The sequence below is a fragment of the Cetorhinus maximus genome, chromosome 25 (assembly GCF_964194155.1).
Source record: "Cetorhinus maximus chromosome 25, sCetMax3.hap1.1, whole genome shotgun sequence".
Classification (NCBI taxonomy): Eukaryota; Metazoa; Chordata; class Chondrichthyes; order Lamniformes; family Cetorhinidae; genus Cetorhinus; species Cetorhinus maximus.
Window position 1 is genome coordinate 10,270,541 of NC_135903.1, and position 26,148 is coordinate 10,296,688.

General features: G+C 42.1%; 1 protein-coding gene across 2 annotated transcripts in view; it reads left to right on the forward strand.

The window, feature by feature from the left end:
* Positions 1-26,148, forward strand: part of npepps (aminopeptidase puromycin sensitive) — a 230,832-nt gene that overhangs the window by 175,865 nt on the left and 28,819 nt on the right. For both annotated transcript variants that reach the window (XR_013573387.1, XM_078529383.1), the window contains exons 15-18: positions 4,709-4,848; positions 8,884-9,018; positions 15,688-15,907; positions 25,602-25,744. Coding sequence is in view for 1 of the 2 variants with exons in the window: in XM_078529383.1 (XP_078385509.1) it covers positions 4,709-4,848; positions 8,884-9,018; positions 15,688-15,907; positions 25,602-25,744 (638 nt within the window). In the remaining variant the exon portion in view is untranslated. The remainder of the gene's footprint in view (positions 1-4,708; positions 4,849-8,883; positions 9,019-15,687; positions 15,908-25,601; positions 25,745-26,148) is intronic.

Here is a 26,148-nt window from a genome sequence, read left to right on the forward strand (position 1 = left end):
CTGACCCCATCTCCTCTGGCAATTTCCCTTCACAGTTTCCCAGCCCTGAACAGCCTGCTTCTACCTCCTTCCCAAAATCCACCAAACAGGACTGTCCTATCAATCCATTGTTTCAGCCTGTTCCTGCCCCACTGAACCTTGCTCTTCTAATCTCATATCTGCCTTTTCTCCCTTTGTCCAGTCCACGCCGGTGACTCTTAACATGCTGTGTCATTTTGATCATTTCCAGTTTGCTGGCCCTAACCGCCCCCTCTTCGCTATGGGCATCCAATCCCTCTATAACCTCCATCCCGCACTAGGACGGTCTGAGGGCTCACCGCTTCTTCCTTGAACAGAGGCCCCATCCACCACCAGTCTCCTCTGCCTGGATGAACTTATTCTGTCATAGCAAATTTCTCCTTTATTTGCCAGCACCTGGAAAACTTCATCAACTTTACTTCCAACTTCCACTCTTCTCTCACCTTCACATGTTTCATCTCCCTTCCTCAACTTCTCTGTCTCCATTTCTGGGGACAGGCTGTCTACCAATATCCATTGTAAACCCATTGACTCCTGCAGCTACCCCAACGACACTGCATTCGTGCTCTCACCCCTTCCCCATCCTCCCAGAACCATGATAGGGTTCTCCTTGATCTCACTTTCCACCCCACCATCCTCCACATTCAAAGGATTATCCTCTGCTGTTCCACCACCTCCAGCATGATTCCAGCACCAAACACATCATCCCCTCCCCCATCAACATTCCAGAAGAGCCATTCCCTCTGTGGCACCCTGGTCCACCCCTCGATCACCCCCAACACCTCGTCTCATTCCCAAGGCATCTTCCCATGCAATTGCTGGAGTAAAACACCACCTGCCCTTTTACATCCTCTTCTCACCAACCAAGGCCCCAAACACTCCTCCCAGCTGAAGCAGTGATTTATTTGTACCACTTTCAATTTATTATACTCTATTTGCCTCTCGCAATGCGGTCTCTTCTACATCAGGGAGACCAAATGCAGATTGGGTGACTGCTTTGCGGAACACCTTCACTCAATCCGCATGCATGACATCAAATTCCGGCTCTTGCCATTTTAATTCACCACCTTGCTCCCACACTTGCACTTCTGCCCTCGGCCTGCAGCAGCGTTCCAGTGAGGCTCAGGGAACAGAACCCCATGTTCCAATTAGGCACTTCAAAGCCCTCTGAACTCAACATTGAACTCAATAATTTCAGACCATGACCACTGTCCCCCAGTTTGTATCTATTTTTTGCCTCATGCTAGTCTTAATCTTGTTTTTCATGCTTTTGCTTTAGGACAGAGCTGTTTATTACTCTGGCATTTGCATTCAATCTGGACAAATGCTTTATTCCTTTACTACAATCATTACCACTCTCTTTGTCTTTTGCTCCATGACATCTTTGTCATTTAATCTCCCTTGCCCTCTTTTATTTTTCCTTCCTCCCCTCCTTCAATGGCATAAACCTATCACATTTCTACTTCCTTTCAGTCTGAAAAAAGTAATATTTGGTTCAAAACGTTAACTCTGTTTCTCTCTTCACAGATATTGCCATATCCGCTGAGTATTTTCCAGCATTTTCTATTTTTATCTCAGATTTGCAGCATCCGCAGTATTTTACTTTTACAAAAAGTTAGCTTGCAGATACAGCAAGTAATTAGGGAGGCAAATGGAATGTTCATTTTTATTGTAAGAGGTCTGGAATATAAAAGTAGGGAAGCTTTGCTACAACTGTACAGGGTGTTGGTGAGACCGCAGCTAGAGTATAGTGTACAATTTTGGTCTCCTAATTTAAGAAGGGATATGTTTGCATTGGAGGCAGCTCAGAGAAGGTTCACTAGGTTGATTCTGGATGAAGGAGTTGGCTTGTGAGGAAAGGTTGAGCAGGTGAGGCATACATTGATTGAAATTTAGAAGAATAGGAGGTGATCATCTTAAAATATAAGATTCTTGTAGTACTGAAAAACAAGATGCTATCTAAGCTTTTCATCTTGCACTCATTAGGACAAATTTGCAAGAGCTAAAATTCTAACTGGATTAACGATTTATATTGCATGAAAAGAGTGGTGACTGGTTGGCAAGTGGACTCTTGAGCATTGCCATAGAGAATGCACCAGGGAACAGTTAACTGCCAAGCTTTTGTTTAAATTCAAACCAGGCAGGCCAACTCTGATTTGTTAAAGAATTGCCATGGGGAATGAACCGGGGACGGCTGTCCCCCAAGTTTCTGTTTATTTGAAAAAGGCACAATGCATGGGCATACTCTTTCTGTTAGCAAAGGACAGGGACATGTGTGTGAATATATGTAGCTTCTAGAATGAGCCACACTGTGAGCCTGATTGATAATCTTAAATTGGTTGTCAGTGTAATTCTTAGCATAATCAGGATTGTTTAGCAAGTGCTATCCATTCACAGAATTGTATCTAATGTTGGGCACTATGTTTTGAGTTTTGCAAGCACAGCCTGGTTGGGTATGGTCAGTACTTTGCCTGTTACAAACAAGCGAAGAAGGAACATGCTGTTTGATGTGACCTACCAGTTGTTGGGACCGTATGGCCTACACACCTAGCATCACATCGACACTGAAATTCTTATATCACGTTACTCATTTATGTGATAGGCAGAACGTCTTTTTGGCTTGGGGGTTGTATCCTGTAGTGGAAAATACCACTCATGTTGCTACTGCATGGTAGCAGCATGAAATGGCTAGAATCGCTAGTTGCTAAATTGTTGCTCCCTTTAGAATTTGTATTCTTGCGAATCTGTCCTGATGAATACAAGACGAAAAGCTTTGACAGCATGTCTCTATTTTCATCAATACTCAAGTTCAATACTACCAAGCGACTTTTTATATAAGGTTTTGAGTGGGCTTGGCAGGGTAGCTGCTGAGATGATGTTTCCTCTAATGCGGGAATCTAGAACAAGGGGCACAGTTTCAGAATAGAGGTTCTTCCTTTTAACATGAAGATAAGGCAGAATTTCTTCCCACAGATAGGGTCATTACTCTTTGGAGTTTTCTACCCCTGAGAGCAGTGGATGCTGAATCATTGATTATATTCGTGGCTGAGATAGACAAATTCTTGAACTACAGGGGAATCAAGGTTATGGGGAACAGGCAGGAAAGTGCAACTGAGGTCAAGGTCAGATCAGCCATGATCTTATTGAATGGCCTGCTCCTATTTGTTTTGTCTAGTCCCACCCAAAATCTTTCAAATGAGTAGCCTTCTGTGTATATCCAGCTCTTCCTATTTTAGTTCAGATTTCTAACATGCAGGCGCTTTACTTTTATCTGTAATTGTTAACTTATCAACCACTTGTGAGCATATAAAATTTCCAGGTTATTATGTGTGATACCATAATTGTTAAAAAAACGGTTTTCTCTCTGATTTTAATTTTCTTGTACCAATAAAATATTATCTGAAGAATTACCATTCCAAAGCTATATGATGGCTTTGGTACAACCAATGGAACAGGCCATTACACTCTCCCCTTGGTTTGGAGCTGGATGCGAGTCATAGATTGGAGGAGGAACTAGGAGACCCCTTTCTGGGGACCTAACTTGATTGACAGTCATTGAGTAGTAAGTCTTCTCAAGTGACTCATCTTGCCTTTTAAAAAAAAACGTGACCCAGTTCAAATGGACCAAATGAGTACTCTCTGGATAACCTGTTGAACTGAGTTTGGAGGGAGGGAAGTATAGCAAGCCTGCAAAAAGGAAGGGGATAAACATTGAAAGTCAAATTTGAATTATCCATTTTTGCGATTTTTGAAATTTTTTTTGTCTTTTTGAAAATATTTAAAGTATCATTCCATTATACTCACCTGACAAACAGGAGAGTGGAGCCCAGCAAGGTCAACTCATGTTTGTTTAAAATTCATATTTCCATTTAAAAAAAAATAAATACATCTCCTTTCTTTTCTCTCTCCCTCTTCTGACTGATGCTGGGGTAGAGCTCCAAGGGATATAAATTGGTGTCAAATGTCTCACACAAGTGCTCCTTCTTTGAGTTTGGCACAACCAATGGAACAGGCCATTACACTCTCCCCTTGGTTTGGAGCTGGATGCGAGTCATAGATTGGAGGAGGAATTGAGCGATCCCTTTCTAGGGACCTAACTTGATAGACAGTCATTGAGTAAGTGAGGGGCATTATGACCAAGCCTCTCCTACCAGATCAATATATCTCTGCCTTCCATTAGGTGATGATCAGGATTGTGAAAATTCTGATCAATTTTCCCCTTTCTTATCCCTGGAACACTGAGACCAAATTGTAGCACACCTACCATACAAACATATGAATTAGGAATAGAAGTAGGCCACTTGGCCCCTCAAGTCTGCTCCGCCATTCAATAAGATCATGGCTGATCTGACTGTAACCCCAACTCCACAGTCCCACCTACCCCTGATAACTTTTCGTCCTCTTGCTTGTCAAAAATCTATCTAGCATCCTTACTGCATCAGGAAACTCAGCACAGCCTGCTGATCAAATTTGTATCTTCCTGGTGTATAGGACTTCGTTCCACACCAGTTAGTGCATTTACCATCAAAGCTGTCTGGGAGCTTTGTTCATTTTCATTTCTTTTAAGTGATGTATATTCTGTTCCCATTGAGGTCATTTCTGCCCATTGAGGGAAAATGGAGTCAATCTTCTCAGGGCTCTACGACATAAATCCATTCATGTATAAGTACACCTCTCCTGTGTTTCCCAGGTAGTGACTGTCCTCACTGGATGGTCCCTATTAGCATCTGCACCAGTGAAGATGTAAGCTGTGATAATATGAAGGTGTTACTGGACCAGCCAGAGATGACTATCACTGTGAAGAATGTGAAACCGGACCAATGGATAAAGGTAGGTCACCAGAGAGCTTCAGAAGCAGATTAGGGTATGTATTCTTTTCTACCTTTTGGTTAAATAGACTTTTTATCTACCTCCTTTAGATCCTTGCAGAAAGGCAGAAGGGCGACCTGCCCCAAGGCCTCTGCCAGCATTGCTCTTTAATTAACTTCTAGGAATGCTTTGCTTCTAAACCTTTGTGCCTAACTTCCACTATTGTGCCTTTATTTGAAGACATTCTGTTAATGTCAGGAATTCTGTGTGCGACAGTGATTCTTTGGTGCAGTGCAGTCCCAGTGTGCTGCTTCATTGAGTTTGTATCTCCGAACACTAACAAGTGATCAGTTTGATCTCATTCTTTTGATGGTTTGGGAAACATGCTGACTGGAGACCTGGCACTTCAGAGAGGAAGCCATTGCAGGCTAGTATTAGTTACAGAATTAGGCCTGGTAAAAGTGTGTGGTCCAGTGTCACCTAAAAAGGGACGAAGAGAGAAATTCTTTTTTTTTAAAAAAAGGGAACTTTTAGCATTTCGTTTTTCCCTTCTATCACTTAGTTTAACAAAAAAAGTGGAAGTCATACCAAGTGGGATTCAGATTCTGACTTCTTGAATTGGTGCTTCATCTCCATTTGTTTTATTTTGAATTTTTTTCATGACACAAACCATGATGCAGGATTAAAGTTTGGACTCTTCCGTAGCGGAGTCTCTGAAAGTTGCATTTGTGTATAAACAGCTGGTTGCAGGGCCCATTTATTTGGATGTCAACTAATTGTTATCTTTCTAGCCTAAGAAATTGTACACAATCTTCAAAAATCTGAAGGGGAGTAAGTGAACGTAATGGGGAAGAAATTACACTGCCGGAGGAGTTGCATGACAGTGCTTAAAATGGACATTGAGTACAGACTTCCCCATTGAATTTCATTATGAAATCTCAAGTGTTGCTTATTTTAGACCATGTAATTGACTTCACATTTGCTAAATGCCTGCAATACTTGCATTCTTCTTGCAGCTTTGCATTTTGCTTCCTTGGCTGCATTTCAAACTTTTCCTGCAAAATTATAAAGCATGAAAGAATAATTTCTATTCATTTATATCAAATAGGTTTGGATTATAACCCTGCTAATCTGGAATATAAGTCTCCGCCTTTCCAAATATTTATGTGTCTCTCTTTTTGTTTTTGAGAGATTCTTTCCACCTCGCTCTTTGTGTGTGCGCCTGCTTGTGCCTTTCTATCTATGTCGTTTTGTGTTTTGCTCTTTCTCTCGGATTCCATGCCCCACTACAATCACTTTCGCACTCTCACTGAGCCCCTGCTGCCCACCTCACGCTCTCGCCGTGCCCCTGCCGCGCCGCTTCACACCGCACCTCCTCTCTCGCCACCCCCTCCCCCCCACTCTCGCTCTCTCGCCACCCCCTCCCCCCCACTCTCGCTCCCTCGCCACCCCCTCCCCCCACTCTCGCTCTCTTGCCACTCCCTCCCCCCTCTCGCCGCTCTCACCACTCCCTCCCCCCACTCTCGCTCTCTCGCCACTCTCTCCCCCCACTCTCGCTCTCTTGCCACTCCCTCCCTTCACTCTTGCACTCTCCCTGCCCCCTCACTCTCTCCCCGTTCTCCCCTGCCCCATCCCTCGCTCTGACCCTGCACTTCTTTTAGTCTATCTCTCTCTTGGTTTTTCTCCGCTAATAGTATTTTGTTTGTTCTGTGTCTCCCTTTTGCCTGTCTCTGTTCCAGTCTCTCCATCCTCCATTACTTGTCTCTATCCTTCTGTTCATCTCTGTCCCTGCCTGCCTCTCTGTGTCTCTCTCAATGTCTCTGGCTCTGTTTTCACCTTTCTCTATCTCTATTGTATTCCCTTTCTCTCTCTGTTACATCTGAGAACACTGCTTAAGTTCTTCTTAAAGCAACAAAGTAAATAACTAGATGCTGCTCTACTCCCTGAACCTCATCAACCAGCTCTACAGCTACTGCCAAATGAATTTTTAAAAAATATGTTGTATAGTTTAAGCACACTCTATATAATCTTAGTGAATTTTTCTTATCAATATATTTGAGGCTACTTTGCCACTGACAGCCATAAAATGCAATTTATTTGGATGAAATTTGGTGAAATGTCAAACTAATAGACTTGGTAATATTCACAATTAAGGGAAGGATCACAGTAATGTTATGTTAGTTGTTTTCTTGTCTCACAGACACAATGAAGTTTTTGTATGTTTACCTTAACAAAAAGAGTCATGGTTAAGATATTTATCTTATAATTGGGCACTGATCCATTACAACACTTAATCATTTGGCTATAGGGAAGACAGAGACATTAGCCTTAAAAGCCATGGATCAAGAGACCATCAGTTCACATCCATTATAGTCATAAATTTAGGTTTGAGTGTATTGTGAGATACCTGTCTTGCAACATCACTTAAACCAGGTCCAGTTTTGGTTGTTAAAAATCTGGCACCAGTCTAAAATCCCATTTTTAAGGCGCACTTGAAACTGTTTAAACAGTAAAGAAAAGGGAAGCAGGGAGCAATTAGTTACATTGATAATTCAGAGCTTCTCTGGTCTGCACCCGTTTTAAAGTGACAGTAACACCTAAGTAGTGCAAATCCTTTTGAATCAAAATCCTCTGTTGCCTGCCTGGTATTCCAATCACAGGTATTCAATTTAGCTAATTAATCTGACTTCTGGAGTGCACCCCTTCGAGCTCATGGAACTGTCTTGCTTATACTTGGCAGGGGAAGGGGAGAAATGCCTACCTTTATCCTGACTGCCCTTGCTTCCCTAGAATCAGATCATAATCCAGCACAATAATTTACTCCTTGTTTATATTATTCAGTGCTGCATTCGTGCACATTTGCAAATGATTTTATGCCAATTGTTACTCAAATAATGCATATTTGTGGATGAATAAGTAGTCAATTGTTAGCAAATCTGTCCAATCAGGAATAAAAATCTTCAATGAAATATAAAGGAATCTCACATGTACAAGGTAGTGTGCACAACTGAGGTGTTAGGGATCCCCACCTATTTTTCCCTCAATTACTCTGAGGGGAAACTGAGGTAGGTCCAGGAGACATGGTTTGTATTGCTTGGTTTCCAAAATGGTTGCTGCACTGCTCCAATCTGAATGTTTTGTAGATTAAACAATGTATGAATTTATCCACTACGAGTTGATAATCAGTTAAACCTGATGATTTATTAATATTCCTGTGAATAAACTGAGTGAAGGAAACTGGTGGCTTGAGAGGGATGACTACCTTGATAATGGTTCTGATCTTGATGGCGATCTGACCTATTAAGAATCATACCTCTGTTTTAAAGAGAGGAGATTTGATGTAGACGAGTCTTTGGAACCAATCAACCAGTCTTCCCCCTTCCCTATTCACACTGGGATTAAAATGAGAAAGCTCTATGTATGAAGAATTTATGATGCAAAAAGTTTTATTTTCCACCTTTGCCACGTGACAGTATCAGTCCCTCTCCTGGAGTGGTCATGTTCATGCTGCTGCTGAATGCTGGTAGATAGACAGCTGTTCTGAGGCCTATGCCATTGATAATCTAAGCCTGACAGTAGAAGGTACACGAGAACAACTTGGTGTGGTTTTCATCTGAACTCTTAGGGTTGTACCTGGGCTATGCTTATTAGTTCCCCACAGCAGGAACTCAAAATAATTTTCACTCCTTCATTTTTAAGTTGATTGATGGGACAAGTAATGTGGCATCAAGCTTGAGTGGTGTGCTAATACACTGATAACATTTTCAAAGCACTGGAACTAACCAAGCTGTTTCATTGCATCTTTTAATGCAGTATTAGTGATTTGATTGGGTTGACATTAGCAAGTAAATAGTCCTAACAGTACACACATTTACTAGGCTTCAGCTATGCTGGCCCTGGTAGTTGTACGGTAAATCTATTTAATGCAATGCATTATTACTTTCAAAGGACAAGGGGGAATGGATATTCTGGACAATTAAAAATATGCACGTTAGGATCTCTACACGAATGTGCATGAATCATTCTTCTTGTGCTTTACTTTTGTTTAAACTTTAGTTGAACCCAGGAACAGTGGGATTCTGCCGCATTCAATACAGTCCAACAATGCTCGAGAGTTTACTACCTAGTATCCAGAACCTTACACTCCCTCCTGTAGACCGCCTAGGGCTTCAGAATGACTTGTTTTCGCTGGTAAGTGAGGAAATATCGAAGTAGAATATGTTGCTCATGTTATTGAAAATATGCGGAATCGAGCTACACATGTGAAGCATCTTGCAGAAACTCAAATGTATACATTTTTCAAATAAATGTGTTTTGTGGTCAGAATTAAATTTACTTCTGAAAAAGTTAAGCAAATTCAAATTAATGTTAATCATCCATGAAAATGAAATTGCACCACTTCAGCGGGCGGCATTTTGCTGGTGGTAGTCATTTGACAGGCCACCAGCCAGTTAGGGGCCTGGTGGGTCAGCAGCTTCAGCAATGCCTCCAAAGTGGTGGCCACTGCTGAGGCTGTAGGTCTAGTATGAAGGAAGATGAGTGAGTGTCTTTGGTGAAGCTGGGGCCAAGCAGACCCCAATGATCGAGGTTTGTGTAGGAGGAGGCAGGTGGTTGGCAGGGGTGGTTGTGGTGCAACGGTGTCCTCTTCTGCGTGGAGGCAGCTATTACCGCTTGTGATGGGGGGGCCCTCTGTAGACTATGTTGCACCCATCAAGGACATGTCCACCCCACCCCCCAGGTAGCCCACTTAGAGGTCCCCAAGGTGTAGCTGACATTCTCACCATGCGGTGGCGAGCCCTGCTGATGCAGGCAAAATGTCCACAGGGGCACAAAGCGGCCTTTAATTGCACACTTAAATGCCTCAATTGGCTGTCCAGTGGGAGGCCGCATCACTGAGTTTCCTGCCACTGTTATGCCATGGTGGCAGGAAGACATTGGGCACACCTCCTGATGTCTTTTCCTGCTATATTGCCAGCCCTCTCGCCAACATGCTCGGAAAATTTCAGCCCCATGTTATTGTTGAATAATAACACCTGCAGTGCAAAATTAGTGATTGTAATGTTAGTGCAGTGCATTTAGCAAGACACTAAGAAATTTAATCTATAGTTATAATTTATCAATATAAAGTGGTAGGATAAGGGTCTACATTATACACCACTGCAGGTCGAGTGTCCTTTATCCGTAAATCCGAAAACCAAACACATCCAAAATCTGCACTTTTTTGAACCCCCCCATTGAAGTCTAGTTGTCTGACCTGTTTACCATGCGATTTTTGTAGTGAACATGTCAAGAAGAAACTTATTACAGGTACTCTGTATTTATTACTCAGTGATACATCTTACTATTCTAGCCATTTTATTTACTTTAGACTATAGCTATCCTAGGCTTAGGCTACTGTAATGTAAGTTTATATGTGGTATCCAAAAACCAAAATTATCTGAAATACAAAATGTAAATGGTGTCGAGGGTTTTGGATGAAGGATATCCGACCTGTATTGTATTTATGCATTTCAAAAGTATCACTTGATCAAAGTTTTTGGGCTGCATGTGTATTGAAATGTATTTACACAGTATAATTGAGATCTGTCCAGTCAACGCATTCAAAAGTTTAATGTTCCTCTTTGGGTTCCTAAATTGTCTCTGGAGAAACAGGTATGTGGTTTCTTTAGCATGTTTTAGAAGTTGCAGATGTTGTGAAATTAGTTTTCCCTTCTCTTGGAAGAGCACAGGAAAAGTCCGCACGAAGTTGCTTACACTTTGTAAAGTGTAATTCTGGAATTTCTCCCTTCAAATCCCTCTGTCTCCTTTTTAGATCTGCATTCAATATTCTGTCAGGTTCAATGTTGGTTGTACTCCCATAAGCAGTACAAGCATTTTGCATTTAGCAGTGTAGCATACTGTCCTAATATCTAATTGTAAGATAATAAACTTAGAGTGTAGCAATACATCTCTCTTGTGACTTGAACTGTGTATCATCTTTCACATGTGCAGGCATGCACCTCTCTAATCTTCCAGTCAATGTATTAAGAACACTTGAGTGAAGCCAAGCGACAGATTAATTATTAAACTGTGTTAGTTTACAAACAGAAAATGAATGTATAGTCTAAAAGTTGTCATTGAATCTCTTGCTTAACTTTACTTCATCTTTCATGCATAAACATAACGTGCCACACTACCTCAGGTCAAGTGGGATAGCTGGACTTTTATCTTCTAGTCTGTCTTTCAGTCCAGTACGGCATAAGATGAACAAGCTGTGCTCTTTCCTCAGACTTAATTAGCTTGACTGCACAACTCTTCTTTAGCCACATTTGCGAACTGGACATTAACCATTTGTAGACTTGATTTAATTTAAACACGTGAATATAATTAATTCACAAAACCCCTCTAAAGAAATAGTCAAAAAAAATCTCGAAACACAACCCCCTGCTTTAAACCTACTTCTTTGACAGTGCTTTTGATCACCCCTTGTCATGCCTTCTGTGGATTGTTAGCCATTTTCCTCCTTGATATTTTTCTAAGTTTAAGGTTGCACCCGAGGTATACTTTTCAAGCAGACTGAAAGCAGTCTTACTCTGCATTTGGCACAGCTGTATTATACATAGAACAGAGGTGTCCTTGATCAAGTGAACAAGTGTTTAAACCTCCAGGACTGACATCTAACATGGCAATGAGCCCATCCCTCTTCATACACCTTCCCCTACTGCCTGCTGACAAGGTGAATCTGTCTGTTTGGCATTCCTGTTGCTTGAACGTGAAACTGCTCTCCAGTTTAAAATGGAGAGACATCTTGTTATTCAAAGACTTTGGCTTGAATCATACGATTATTTCATTTATGTAAAAGATGTTTTAACTTGCTCTTATGACGAGCGTACTGATGAGTTGTTTGTGAGATAATTGGGAGATTAACCAAGTTGCAACTCTGCCTGTTGGCACACCTCCAAATGAATGTCGCAGTGTTCGGAATCTGGATGTGAAGCAAATTAATGTAACGAGTACCACACATCAGACTGCAATGAAAAGGCATTAGATAAAATGCTAATGGTAGCCCTGGTAATAAAGCATGTTGGCTTTCTGCTCTGCTGCAGAGAGTTTCTTGCAATTCTGCAGCCCGCCGAGTTCCCCATTATAATTCTGCTGGTTGAGGGAGGCATCAAGTGGTCACAGGTGAGAAATTCTGCAGCTCAGTCACCTTGGTTCACACTTCCACGTCTCTGAGCAGCACTGGAATGCAAGGGATAGGGGTTGCTGGCCTGTATTGCAGGAGAAGCTTGGAGAAGAGGGTGAAATTTATATTTTCAGAAAACCTCTACTTGATATTCCAAGAAAATTCACCTCATCATCTGCATTTGAAGCAACAATATTGTTGAAATTTTGACTTTGCAATTAGAAATTAGAATAATAAATTAGAAATAGTTAACTGGAGACGCAGCTTTTTTTCATTTATTCATGGAATGTGGGCATCACTGGCTAGGCCAGCATTTATTGCCCATCCCTAATTGCCCTTGTTCAGAGGACATTTAAGAGTCAACCACATTGCACAGCTGATTTTATATTTACCCTAGATCATTCTTCGTGCTTTGCTCCCCATTTTTATGTATGCCACCTGTTATTGGGCTTTGTTGCTTAATAGGTTTTCTAATTTATTCATTTATTTCTGACATATTCAGACATTTTTCAAAGTAAGTGCCATGACTACATGTATTCTGTTAAATTGAGTGGTATGGCCTGCTCCTGCAAAGCCTTTTCTATATACAAATGATTTGGGTGGAAGAGGAATAGCACTTTTTATTCTTTCATGAGATGTGGATGTCACTGGCAAGGCCAGCATTTCCTGCCTACCCCTAATTGCCCATGAGAAGGTGGTGGTGAGCCGTCTCCTTGAACTGCTGCAGTCCATCTGGTGCAGGTACACACATAGTGCTGTTAGGGAGGAAGTTCCAGGATTTTGACCCAGTAGCAGTGAAGGAATGGCAATATCATTCCAAGCCAGGATGGTGTGTGACTTGGAGCGGAACTTGCTGTATTCCCATGCGTCTGCTTCCCTTGCCCTTCTAGGTGTAGAGGTTCCAGGTTTGGAAGGTGCTGTTGAAGGAGTTTTGGCGAATTGCGGCAGTGCATCTTGTATATAGCACATACTGCTGCCACTGTGCTTTGCTGGCTGATGGGGTGCCAACCAAGCTGTCGTCTTTGTCTTGGATGGTGTCGAGCCTCTTGAGTGTTGTTGGAACTGCATCCACCCAGGAAAGTGGAGTGTTCTCCATCATGCTTGTGACTTGTACCTTGTAGATGGTGAATAGACTTTGTAGAGTCAGGAGGTGAATTACTCATTGCAGGATTCCTAGCCTCTGACTTGCTCTTGTTGCCATGGTATTTATATGGCTGAGCCAGTTCTGTTTCTGGTCAATGGTAACCCCCAGGGTGTTGTTAGTGGGGGATTCAGCGATGGTCATGCCATTGAATGTCAAGGGGGAGATGGTTCAGTTCTCTCTTGTTGGAGATGGTCATTGCCCAGCACTTGTGTGGCATCACTGTTACTTGCCACTTATCAGCTTGAGCCTGAGTATTGTCCAGGTCTTGATGGGTAAGGACATGGACTGCTTCGGTATCTCAGGAGTTACAAATGGTACTGAACGTTATGCAATCATCAGCGAACATCCCCACTTCTGACCTTATGATGGAAGGAAGATCATTGATGATGAGGCTGAAGATGGTTGGGCCTAGGACACTACCCTGAGGAACTCCTGCAATGATGTCCCAGGACAGAGGTGATTGACTGCCAACAACTACAACAGTCTTCCTTTATGATAGGTATAGCTCCAACCAGCAGAGAATTTTCCCCCGATTCCCATAAAATTTTGCTAATGCCACGTTATAGAATTTGCCAATGCACCTAGAGTTTTGAGGGTAGGTAATTAGTCCAGTGCCAAGGAATATGAAATAGTCCATTTTTAGGTTAAAAAAAAACCACTCTGGAAGGAAGTAAAAAGAATTTTTAGCGCCTTTTGTGACATCAGGATATTCCACAGTGCTTTACAACTAACGAAATACTTTTGAATTGTAGGAAACAAGGTAGCCAATTTGTATGTAGCAAATTTCAGCAAACAATGAAATAAATGAGACTCATTGTCATTTACAGCACAGGAGGGGGCCATTTGGCCCCTCCATCCTATGCCAGCTCTCTCTGGAGCAATCCAGTTTGTCCCATTCCCTCATTCCATCCCCTAAGTACTACAAGTTTATTCCCCCCCCCAAATGCCCATCCAACTTCCTTTTGAAATCGCTGATTGTCTTTGTTTCCAACACTCTTGTGGGTAGCGAGTCCCAGGTCATTATCACTTGCTGAAAAAATGTTCTTTCTCACACATTGTTCCCCAAAACCAATAATCTGTGTCCCCAGTCCTTGCACTGTCAACTAATGGGAACAGATTTTCCTTGTCTGCTTTTTCAAGCCTATCATCATATTACACACCTATATCAAAGCTCTCCTCAATCTCCTTTGTTCCAAGCTTCTCCAATGTAACCTTATAGCTAAAATCCGCATACCTGGAGCTATTCTGCTAAATCTCTTCTACACCCTCTCAAGGATATTCACATCCTTCCTAAAGTGATGACCAGAACTGGACGCAATAGTCTATTGTCACTTAACCAGAGCATTATAAAGATTCAGCATAACTCCTTGCTTTTGAACTCGCTACCTCTATTTATGAATCCCAAGACCCAATATGCCTTCCTAACCACTCTCTCAATATGTCCTGTGACCTTTGTGCACATGTCTCCTTATGCACAATCTTTAGAACTATGCCAATAAGCCTATATTGCCTCTTCCTGTTCCTTCTGCCAAAATTCATCACTTCACATTTCCCTATTAAATTCCATCTGCTTGTCGGCCCATTCTGGTAGCCTATTTGTATCCTGTTGCAGTTGATTATCATTCTCATTGTTTGCCACTCCTCAAAAGTTTGGTATCATCAGCAAATTTTGAAATTTTATTCTGTATTGCAATATCCAACAACAGCCTATATCTCTATGCAGCACTTTCAATGCAATGAGGCATAGATTGGCAAATCTGTTTTTTTGTGATGTTGAATGAGGGCCAAATATTGACATAGAGCTAATTCCCTGCTCTTCTTCAAATGGTGGACCTTGTATATACACCTGGGAGTTTAGCAGACCGTGCCTGGGTTTAATGTCACATCCAAAAAATCATCGCCGGCAGTGTAGTACTCCCACAGTGCTATGCAATAGTGCCAGCCTAAATTATGCGCTCAAGTCTCTGGAGTGGGGTTTGAACCCACAACACTGACTCAAGAGTGCTACCTACTGAACCATGGCTGGCACCTAAAATTTAAAGCTACTGTCCCTGAATGATCTTCAGCTGTTATGTGCTTTGGGATATCCTAAGGATGTAAAGGTGAAATGCAAATGTTGCACTGTTGCACACAATAGGGAGGAATTTAACCGGCTTGAAGTTTGTCTTTCTTAATAGGATGTGGGATATTTGGGCATGTAATGTGACAGGAGGGCATGCACAAATGATGGACCAAATACAAATCCCTATCGAGCCTGTACGTCTGAGAAAATGGTACACGTGATTGATCATTGTTAAAGGACCACTGGGTGTTATCTGTGTAAGTGAATGGGTTTTGAGTGAATTAAAATCTTGCCCATTGTGTTGAAAAGGTTTTTGGTGCCATGTAAATGCAAGTTTGTTTTCAATGAGTTCCTGGGAATTGTGACCATTCAACCTGAAGCATTTTACAACAATACCCTGTGTTACAATAAATTGGTCAGCAGCCAGCTGATCAGATTTTTGGCTTTAATGAATGATCTGATGAGGGTTCCTTTTTTTGTGTTTTTCAGGCTCGAGCTGGCATGATTGGCACAGTGGAAGTTTTGAAAGTCATGGAGGCTTTTGTGAATGAGCCAAATTACACAGTGTGGAGTGATTTAAGCTGCAATCTGGGGACACTTTCAACTTTATTGTCCCACACAGATTTTCATGAAGAAATGCAAGACTTCATTGTTGACCTGTTCTTGCATATTGGGCAGAAGCTTGGCTGGGACCCGAAACACAACGAGGGTATGATTTTAAACCCTAATTTAAAAGTGATCCGCACTTAAAGTAACCATCCCTCTCTGTAGCCATCCCTCTCTGTGGTGGTTATTCATTCTGTTTAAATTGAATCTAATTTAAAAAGAATGTGGAACCCATCTTCAATTTACAACCCGGAGTCACTTTCACACCTGCATGGAGTGCCTGGTATGGAGTCTCGTGTGATAGCAAGTTGCTTCCTTCCCCTGCTTTGTTAGGGTCATTGGAGAAACAGTGGGAAAAATGAACTATCATGTCTGTCTTGAATATTGTCACCAACCAGATTGGAATTGACTGTGAAAAGTCTGGTGTCCCAACCCTTCTGGTTGGAGAAGACTTGTCTTTACATGGCCTGCATGTACAAAGTTTTAGAAAAATAGCAACATCACTAATTGTATGATTGTTCATCGTAAAATGTAGGGCAGTAATATCAGAGTCTAGCATTCAAGTTAAAAATTGTTTCTGGAGTACACCAGCCAAAGATGAGGATCTTAGCTTAAGTTGATGTTATGGCTGCAGATAGTATGGTATCTAACTTAAGGAGTCTTGGTTTAGGTGGGTGAATAAATATGAAGGGGAAGGAGGAGGATATGTTGGCAAAGGTGGTCTTGCCGCAAAACAGGTGCTGCATCTTGTGTTCAACCAGCAGAGAGATTATCGCCACATCACAAAAAAGTTTACAACCTCATCACCCCCTCACTGAAAGCTAGTTTATAAAAAAACCTTTGGGGCAATGAGGATGTTTGTTTTATGCACTAAAGATGTGCCTCGTTTCAGTTAATAATGGTGTGACATTAAAAGTACACATTGAGAAGGCTGCTGCCTACATTGCCATGTGCTGTTGAAGAATATCATATGGATTGCATCATTTGAGATTGGGGATGGTTATGAAGCATTGGAGGATTGTTCACTTATAGAATTGAATCATATAATGGTGACAGCGCAGAAGGAAGCCATTAGGCCCATCATGTCTATGCCAGCTCTCTGCAAGAACAGCTCACCTAGTCCCATTTCCCTGCCTTTCCCTTGTAACATTGAATTTTTTTCCTTGAATAACATCATGAGTGCTTTTCTGACAAGGATGATAGATATACATCTTATTCTGTTATAGTTTTACAACTACTAAACCTTAGCATTTTACTTGTTTTATATTTTACACATTGTCCTGTGGAATGCTGAAGTTTATAGTACAAACAAATGCTATCCACCTTTACATTTTTCGCCAAAAATATTCTTCCCTTTTGGTTTGGAAGACACATGAATATTCATTGCTCTTGATCCCAACCTTGAGGAGAGCAAAACAAAAACAGAATTACCTGGAAAAACTCAGCAGGTCTGGCAGCATCGGTGGAGAAGAAATCAGTTAACGTTTCGAGTCTTCATGACCCTTTGGCAGAACTGAAGCATAGTTAGGAGAAAGGCGAAATATAAGCTGGTTTAAGGTGGGGGGGCGGGGGGAGAGAGAAGTTGAGGGTGTGGTGATTGTGGAGATAAGCAAGCAGTGATAGGAGCAGATAATCAAAAGATGTCACAGACAAAAGGATCAAAGAGGTGTTGAAGGTGGTGATATTGTCTAAGAAAAGTGCTAATTAAGAACGGAAGACAGGACACTCAAGGTACAGCTCTAGTGGGGCTGGGGTGGAAAGACTAACAAAGTTTTAGATTTAAAAATAATGGAAATAGGTGGGAAAAGAAGAATCTATATAAATTATTGAAAAAAAAGGGGGGGTGGAGAAACTGGGTGGGGATGGGGGGAGGGGGAGTTTAAGATCAGATATTCCTGACTCTTATCGTTCATACTGTTTTGACAGAGACAATGGGTTTGGTCCATAAACACCTCCAACAAACATAGTGGGTCCATTAATGACAGAAACAGGCGAGACTAAAATAAGCGAACCAAATACCTACAGTACAGAGGAACCGAAAAATAAATCCAGGTGTAGAATTTAGTAAATTTAATTTAAGCAAAAACATGATAATGGAGAAAATAATGGGGTTTAAGAGAGATAAATCTCCAGAGACTTACTGTTTCCACTTTTGGGTATTAAAAGAAGAAGGTGGTAAATCGGACGGACAACAGTTAATCAAAGAGCATTATCGTGGATTTGTGATGGTAGTTCATGTTTAATTAATCTTGTTAAATCTTCTGAGTAGTTCTGTATCATGGGGTATGGGGGAATGTCAGTGGACACTATCTACATGAATTTCCAGATGCCATTTGATAAGGTTTCACACAAATTATTCTTGTGAATGAGGGTGCATGGGATTGGAGTTAACCTTGCAGCATGGATCAGTAATTGTGAGACAGGAGATCGAGATTAGAGAAATAGGATTTATATAGGGTTTATTTTCTGATTGGTTGGATGTAACGTGATATTTCCCAGGCCTCAGTTTTTCACCATATATATTAATGACTCGAATGAGGGAATAGAGAGTTGTATTATCCAGCTTTGCCCACACCACTAAGTTAGAAAGCCCAGTAAGCTGTGTAGATGGGGGAGAAAGATTTTTTAAAATGCAGATAGACAAAGTGATGCAATAAGATGCATTCTAAAATATCTTTCATTGATATAGCATCTTTTAATACAGAAAAAAAGTCCCAAGGTGCTTGAGGCATGAGGAGAAAATAGACTCCAAGCCAAATGAGTGAGATATTAAGAGAGGCTACTAAGTGTTTGGTCAAAGAAGTGGATTTTAAGGATGGCTAAAATGGAGGTGGTGGGGGGTACTTTAAGAATAGAATTCAGAAGAGTGGGGCTCAGGCAGCTGAAGGCACAGCTGCCATTGGTGAGCAAAGGGGATGGTGAGTGCACAAGAAGGTGGGTTCAGAGACTATTCATTGAAAATGCAGGTCAATTTTAAACCAAAATGTGAGAGTTACTGTTGCCGAGTCTGTCCCAACCTACCATTGGCCTTTTTTGTGAGGACAAATGATTTAGCATGGTAAAACATTCCATGAAAAATTCTCCCAATTTGTATGTTTAACACATGATAAGCAATTTGTTTCCAAAATATTGAAGTCTTCTGCCAAAAAATTTATGACAGTAAAATGCTGAATCGTATGCATTTTGATCCAATCATTTGTTCCCAGTGTAACAGAAGTTTTCTTAAAACAGTGTGGTTTGATTCATAGAGACTTTTGAATAGGGTGGAGGATATAGGAACATAGGACTTAGCAGGAGTAAGCCATTTGGCCCTCGATCCTGCTGTGCTACATGACAAGATTATAGCTGATGTAGTTGGGGTCTTAACTCAGTTTTTCTGTCTACCCTCATAACCCTTGATTCACTTGTCTATCAAAAATCAACCTCACTCAGCCTTGAATAAATTCAATGGCCCAGCCTCCACTGCTTTCTGGGGAAGAGAGTTTCACAAATTAACGACCCTCAGAGAAAAAAATTCTTCTCATCTCTGCCTTAAAAAGAGACCACTTATTCTTAAACTGTGTCCCCTAGTTCTAGTCTCCTTCAAGAGGAAACATCCTCCTGATATCCACCTATCAAGTCCCCTCAGGATCGTGTATGTTTCAATAAGACTACCTTTTATTCTTCTAAACTCCAGTGAGTATAGGCCCAACCTGTTAAACCTTTCTTCATAAGATAAGCCCTTCACCCCAGGAATTAATTGAATGAACCTCTCTGAACTGCTAATGTAACTTATATCCTTTTTCAACAAGGAGACCAAAACCGTACACTACTTCAGATGTGGTCTCGCCGAGGCCCTGTACAGCTGCAGTAAAACTTCCCTACTTTATATTCCATTCTCCTTGCAATAAATGCCAACATTCCATTTGCCTTCCTAATCACTTGCTGTATATGCATGCATTTTATGATTCATTTACGGACACCCAGATCTTTCTGTAACACTTTGAGTTCTACAATCTCTCTCTCTCCAATTAAATTGGGGAGTGTGGTAAATAGTGAGGAGGATAGCTGTAAACTGCAGGAGGATATCAATGGACTGGTCAGGTGGCAAGAGCATTGGCAAATGGAATTCAACCCGGAAAAGTGTAAGGTCATGCATTTGGGGAGGGCTAACAAGGCATGGGATTACACTATGAATCGTAGGATCCTGGAAAGTACTGAAGATCAGAGGGAACTTTGCGTGCATATCCACAGATCCCTGAAGGTAGCAGGGCAGGTAGATAAGGTGGTTAAGATGGCATATGGGATACTTGCCTTTATTAGCCAAGGCATAGAATACAAGAGCAGGGGGGTTATGCTGGAACTGTATAAAACGCTGATTAGGCCACAACTGGAGTATTGCGTGCAGTTCTGGTCACCACATTATAGGAAGGATGTAATTACACTGGAGAGGGTGCAAAGGAGATTTACCAGGATACTGCCTGGGCTGGAGTGTCTGAGCTATGAGGAAAGATTGGAAAGGCTGGGGTTGTTTTCCTTGGAGCAGCGAAGATTGAGAGGGGACCTGATAGATGTGCATAAATTATGAGGGGAATAGGTAGGCTGGAAAGGAAGGCATTTTTTCCATCAGTAGAGGGGTCAATAACCAGGGGGCATAGATTTAAGGTAAGCGGTGAAAGGCTAAGAGGGGAGTTGAAACATCGACTCTGGACCCCATGAAGTCTCATAGCATCAGGTCAGACACTGACTGGCCAAATCCTGCTGATTGCCACATACCACCCTCCCTCAGCTGATGAATCAGTGCTCCTCCATATCGAACACCACTTGGAGGAAGTACTGAGGGTGACAAGGGTGCAAAATGTACTCTGGGTGGACTTCAATGTCCAACACCAAGAGTGGCTTGGTAGCACCACTACTGATTGAACTGACCGAGTCCTAAATGACATAGCTGCTGGACTGGGTCTGCGGCAGATGGTAAGGGAACCAACAAGGGAAAAACATACTTGACCTCATCCTCACCAACCTGCCTGCAGGAGATGCATCTGTCCATGACAGTATTGGTAAGAGTGACCACTGCACAGTCATTGTGGAGATGAAGTCCCACCTTCACTTTGAAGATACCCTCCATTGTGGTGTGTAGCACTGCCGCCGTGCTAAATGGGATTGGTTTTGAACAGGTCTAACAACTCAAGACTGGGCATCCATGAGGCACTGTGGGCCATCAGCAGCGGCAGAATTGTACTTGAACACAATCTGTAACCTTACGGTCCGGCATACCCCCGACTCTACCATTACTGTCATGCCAGGGAATCAACCCTGGTTCAATGAAGAGTGCAGGAAGGCATGCCAGGAGCAGTACCGGGCATACCTGAAAATGAGGTGTCAACCTGGTGAAGCTATAACACAGGACTACTTGCATGCCAAACAGCATAAGCAGCAAGTGATAGACAGAACTAAGCGATCCCACAGCCAACAGCTCAGATCTAAGCTCTGCAGTGCTGTCTTATTCAGTCGTGAATGGTGGTGGACAATTAAACAACTCACTGGAGGAGGAGGCTCCACAAATATCCCCATCCTCACTGATGGAGGAGCCCAGCACATGAGTGCAAAAGATAAGGCTGAAGCATTGGCTACAATGTCCAGCCAGAAGTGCCGAGTGGATGATCCATCTCAGCCTCCTCCAAAGGTCCCCAGCATCACAGTTGCCAGTCTTCAGCCAATTCAGTTCACTCCACACAGTATCAAGAAATGGCTGAGGGCACTGGATAGTGCAAAGGCTATGGTGCCTGACAATATTCTGGCAATAGTACTGAAGACTTGTGCTCCAGAACTTGCCACGCCCCTAGCCAAGCTGTTCCAGTACTGCTACAGCACTGGCATCTACCCAGCTATGTGGAAAATTGCCCATGTATGTCCTGTACACAAAGAGCAGGACAAATCAAACCTGCCCAAATACCACCCCATCAGTCAACTCTCTCTCATCAGTAAAGTAATGGAAGGGGTCATCAACAGTGCTATCAAGTGGCACTTGCTTAGCAATAACCTGCTCACTGACAGTTTGGGTTCCGCCAGGGCCACTCAGCACCTGACCTCATTGCAGCCTTGGTTCAAACATGAATAAAAGAGCTGAACTCCCAGGGTGCAGTGAGAGAGACTACCCTTGACATCAAGACTGCATTTGACTAAGTGTGGCATCAAGGAGCCCTAGCAAAACTGGAGTCAATGGGAATTGGGAAAATTCTCCATTGTTTGAAGCCATACCTAGCACAAAGGAAGATGGATGTGGTTGTTGGAGGTCAGTCATCTCAGCTCCAGGACATCACTGCAGGAGTTCCTCGGGTAGTGTCCTAGGCCCAGCCATCTTCAGCTGCTTCATCAATGAGCTTCCTTCCATCATAAGGTCAGAACTGGGGATGTTCACTGATGATTGCACAAGGTTCAGTGCCGTTCGTGACACCTCAGATACTGAAGCAGTCCATGTCCAAATGCAGCAAGAACTGGACAATATCGAGGCTTGGGCTGACAAGTGGCAAGTAATATTTATGCCACGCAAGTGCCAGGCAATGACCATCTCCAGCAAGAGATAATCTAACCATCGCCCCTTGATGTTCAATGGCATTACCATCACTGAATCCCCCACTATCAACATCCTGGGGGTTACCATTGACCAGAAACTGAACTTAGACTAGCCATATAAATACTGTGCCTACAAAAGCAGGTCAGAGGCTAGGAATTGTGCGACAAGTAACTCACCACCTGAATCCCCGAAGCCTGTCCACCATCTACAAGGCACAAGTCAGGAGTGTGATGGAATACTCCCCACTTGCCTGGATGAGTGCAGCTCCTACAACACTCAAGAAGTTTGACACCATCCAGGACAAAGCAGCCCATTTGATTGGCACCACATCCACAAACATTCACTCCCTCCACCACCAACACACAGTAGCAGCAGTGTGTACCATCTACAAGATGCACTGCAGGAATTCACCAAGGCTCCTTTGACAGCACCTTCCAAACCCACGACCACTATCGTCTAGAAGGACAAGGGCAGCAGATAGGTGGGAACACCACTACCTGGAAGTTCCCCTAGAGGTCACTTATCATCCTGACTTGGAAATATATTGCCGTTCCTTCACTGTCGCTGGGTCAAAATCCTGGAACTCCCTTCCTAACAGCATTGTGGGTGTACCTACACCACATGGACTGCAGCGGTTCAAGAAGGCAGCTCACCATCACCTTCTCGAGGGCCTCGAGAGATGGGCAATAAAAGTGCTGGCTCAGCCAGTGAAGCCCGCATCCCGTGAATGAATAATAAAAAAAAATGTTATGCTAACTGACCTACAGTTTCCTGCTTTCTGTCTCCCTCTTTCCTTGAGTAAAGGTGTTACATTAGCTACTTTCCAATCCACTGGGACCCTTCCAGAATCTAAAGAATTTTGGAAAGATTACAACCAATGCCCCTACTACCTCTGCAGCCACTTCTTTTAAGACCTTTGGATGCAGGCCACTGGTCCTGGGGACTCGTCAGCCTTTAGGTCTAATCATTTTCCCTGGTGATGGTGATTGTTTTAGGTTCCTCCCTCCCTTTCTCCTGTACAACGCTTCAACCATTTCCTTGTTTTCCATTATCAATCCCCTAGACACACTCTCCAGAGGACCAACACAAGCTTTAATTCCCTTTTTCCTATTTAAATACTTACAGAAGCTCTTACTATCTTTTAATATTACTAGCTAACTTTCTCTCATGCTCTACTTTCTCCCTCTTTTTTAAGTCATTTTTTGCTGGTTCTTAAAATCTAACCAATCTCCTGACCTACCAGTAATCTTTTCAGATTTGTACAGTGTTTCTTTCAATTTGATATTATTCTTAACTTCCTTATTTAGCCACGGATGATGCATCCTTCTCTGAGTCTTTCTTTCTGACTGGGATAAATTTTTGCTGAGAGTTCTTAAATATCTCCTTAAAAGTCTGCCATTGCATCTCTACTGTCCTACCTTTTAACCTAGTTTCCCAGTTCACCTAACAAGGCTATGGGCCAAGTGCTGGAAAATGCGATTAGAGTAGATAGGGGCTTGATGAACAGCATGGGCACGATGGACTGAAGGGCCTCTTTCCTTGCTATCACACTCTATGACTAACTCTGCTTTTATCCCTCATAGTCACCTTTATTCAGGTTTAAAACACTGGTCTTGGACCAATACTTCTTGCCTTCAAACTGAACATTAAATTCTATCATATTATGATTGTTGTCATCAAAAAGCTACTTTACCATGAGATTATTGATCAATCCTGTCACATTGCACCTTACCAGGTCTGGAATAGCCTGCTCCGTGGTTGGCTGTAGAACGTACGGCTCCAAAACTGTCCCACATGCTCTATGAACTCATTTTCCAGGCTACCTTTGCCAATCTGATTTGCCGAATCTACATGTAGATTAAAGTCACCCATGATTATTGCGGTACCTTTCTTACATGCCCCATTTGTTTTTTCCTGTATACCCTGTCCTACAGTGTGCCTACTGTTAGAGGGGCTTATAAAATACTCCCATAAGTAACCTCTTATCTTTATTTCTTATCCCTACCTACCCAAATTGATTCTACATCTTTGTCTTTCAAACTAAGGTCATCCCTCACTACTGTACTAATGGCATCCTTAATTAATAGAACTACCCCACCACCTTTTCCTAGCTTTCTGTCTTTTCAAAATGTCAAATACCCTCCAAAATTCAGGCCCTAGCCTTGGTCACCTGTCTCTGTAATGGCTATCAGGTCATACATATTTATTTCTATCTGTGCTAACAATTCATCCATTTTATTATGAATGTTGCACGCATTCAGATATAGAACCTTTAACCATTTTTGCAATCTCTGGCCTTATCTGCTGGTGGATTCTTAAGTGTGAACCCTCTATTGTTGCACACAAAGCTCTGATGGGAGACTCTATAATTGACAGTCCTAGAATTGCCAATGTAGCTGCTTGTGGTGAATAAATATGAACAAGTAGGTTGTGGGGTGATTAAATTCATGCCTGTGGTGTTTTAGTTCTTGATTTGCCTACTAGTATTTAATTGATAAATATGTGTCAGCATATGTTTTAATGGCTTTGTGCATGTTTGTATTCTGTAAAACAAGTCATATGAGGGTCTGCCAAGGAAAGCTGCCCATTTATAAAAATGAAAAAGATCCTGGCTAAATATCATTTCATTGTGCTGTGCTACTATATGACTTATGCAGAAAGAATATACTGTAGGTTATGGTAATCTAGTGATTATGATACTGAAATAATAACCCAGAGGTTATGAATTAATTAATTCAGATTCAACTATGGTAAGTTGTGGATTTGAATTCACTAGACACAGTAATTTGAGGGCTGCGCTAGAAAAATTATTGCCTTAAAAAGCCAACTGGTTCCTGTGCTTAAAGGAAAACCCCCTGCCACTTCCACTCAGTCTGGCCAGACATGACTCCAATCTCACACAATGTGGTTGACTCCTTAGTGATCCAAGGTCAACTAGATTTGGACAGAAAATACTGGCTTGTCAGAGACAGCCCAAGAAAAATTTTCAAAACGTAGTGAATATCTTCCTTCCTGCTTTCCCCTGATCCCGCTGCATTCTCCAGAAATTTTATTGACATAAATGCTGTATTTTTAGTACATCGTGTCTATGTTTGCATATATTAAGCCATAAAGTTTGCTTATGCATCCTCAGCGCACATTAGGATTGTTTGGGCATCTTTGGTTAGGAAATTTGTACTCTTCATTTTGTTTTTAAAAAAAGGCGCCATTGATGGTCTCCTGTTTTGAATTTCTGTCTCAGGTCACTTAGACGCACTCCTGAGAGGCTTGGTCCTGGGAAAGTTGGGAAAAGCTGGGCACCAACCAACCATAGAGGAAGCAAGGCGTAGGTTTAAGGATCATGTTGAAGGAAAACATGTCTTGTCTGCTGATCTACGAAGTCCTGTAAGTTTGGGTTCCTTTAATACTTCGAGTTGCTTCTATACAGTGTTCCTTTTGCTATATTTAGGAGGGGGGATGAATGACAAAATCTCTTCATTTTTGTCTAGGAATTCTTCTGGTGTCAATGTCATGACTTCTGTTTTAGTAAATAAGTTTTTTAAAAAAACAAACTTCACTCAGAGAAATTGTGTCCCACCCTTAACTTGATAGATTGTTGAGATAATATTTGGTGGGCAGTTGCTGAGGGAGGAACAATGCCAGTCAGTCCAAATATTTGTCTGAGTTGGAATTGTTTCTTGATTCTGGCCTATGTTTGAGGTATTTGTTAGGTTCCCCTTCTCAAATCAAGGAGTTTGTCCGGGGCTATCCAACAAACAATGGCCTATCTGTATTATTTGAAGTTAAGT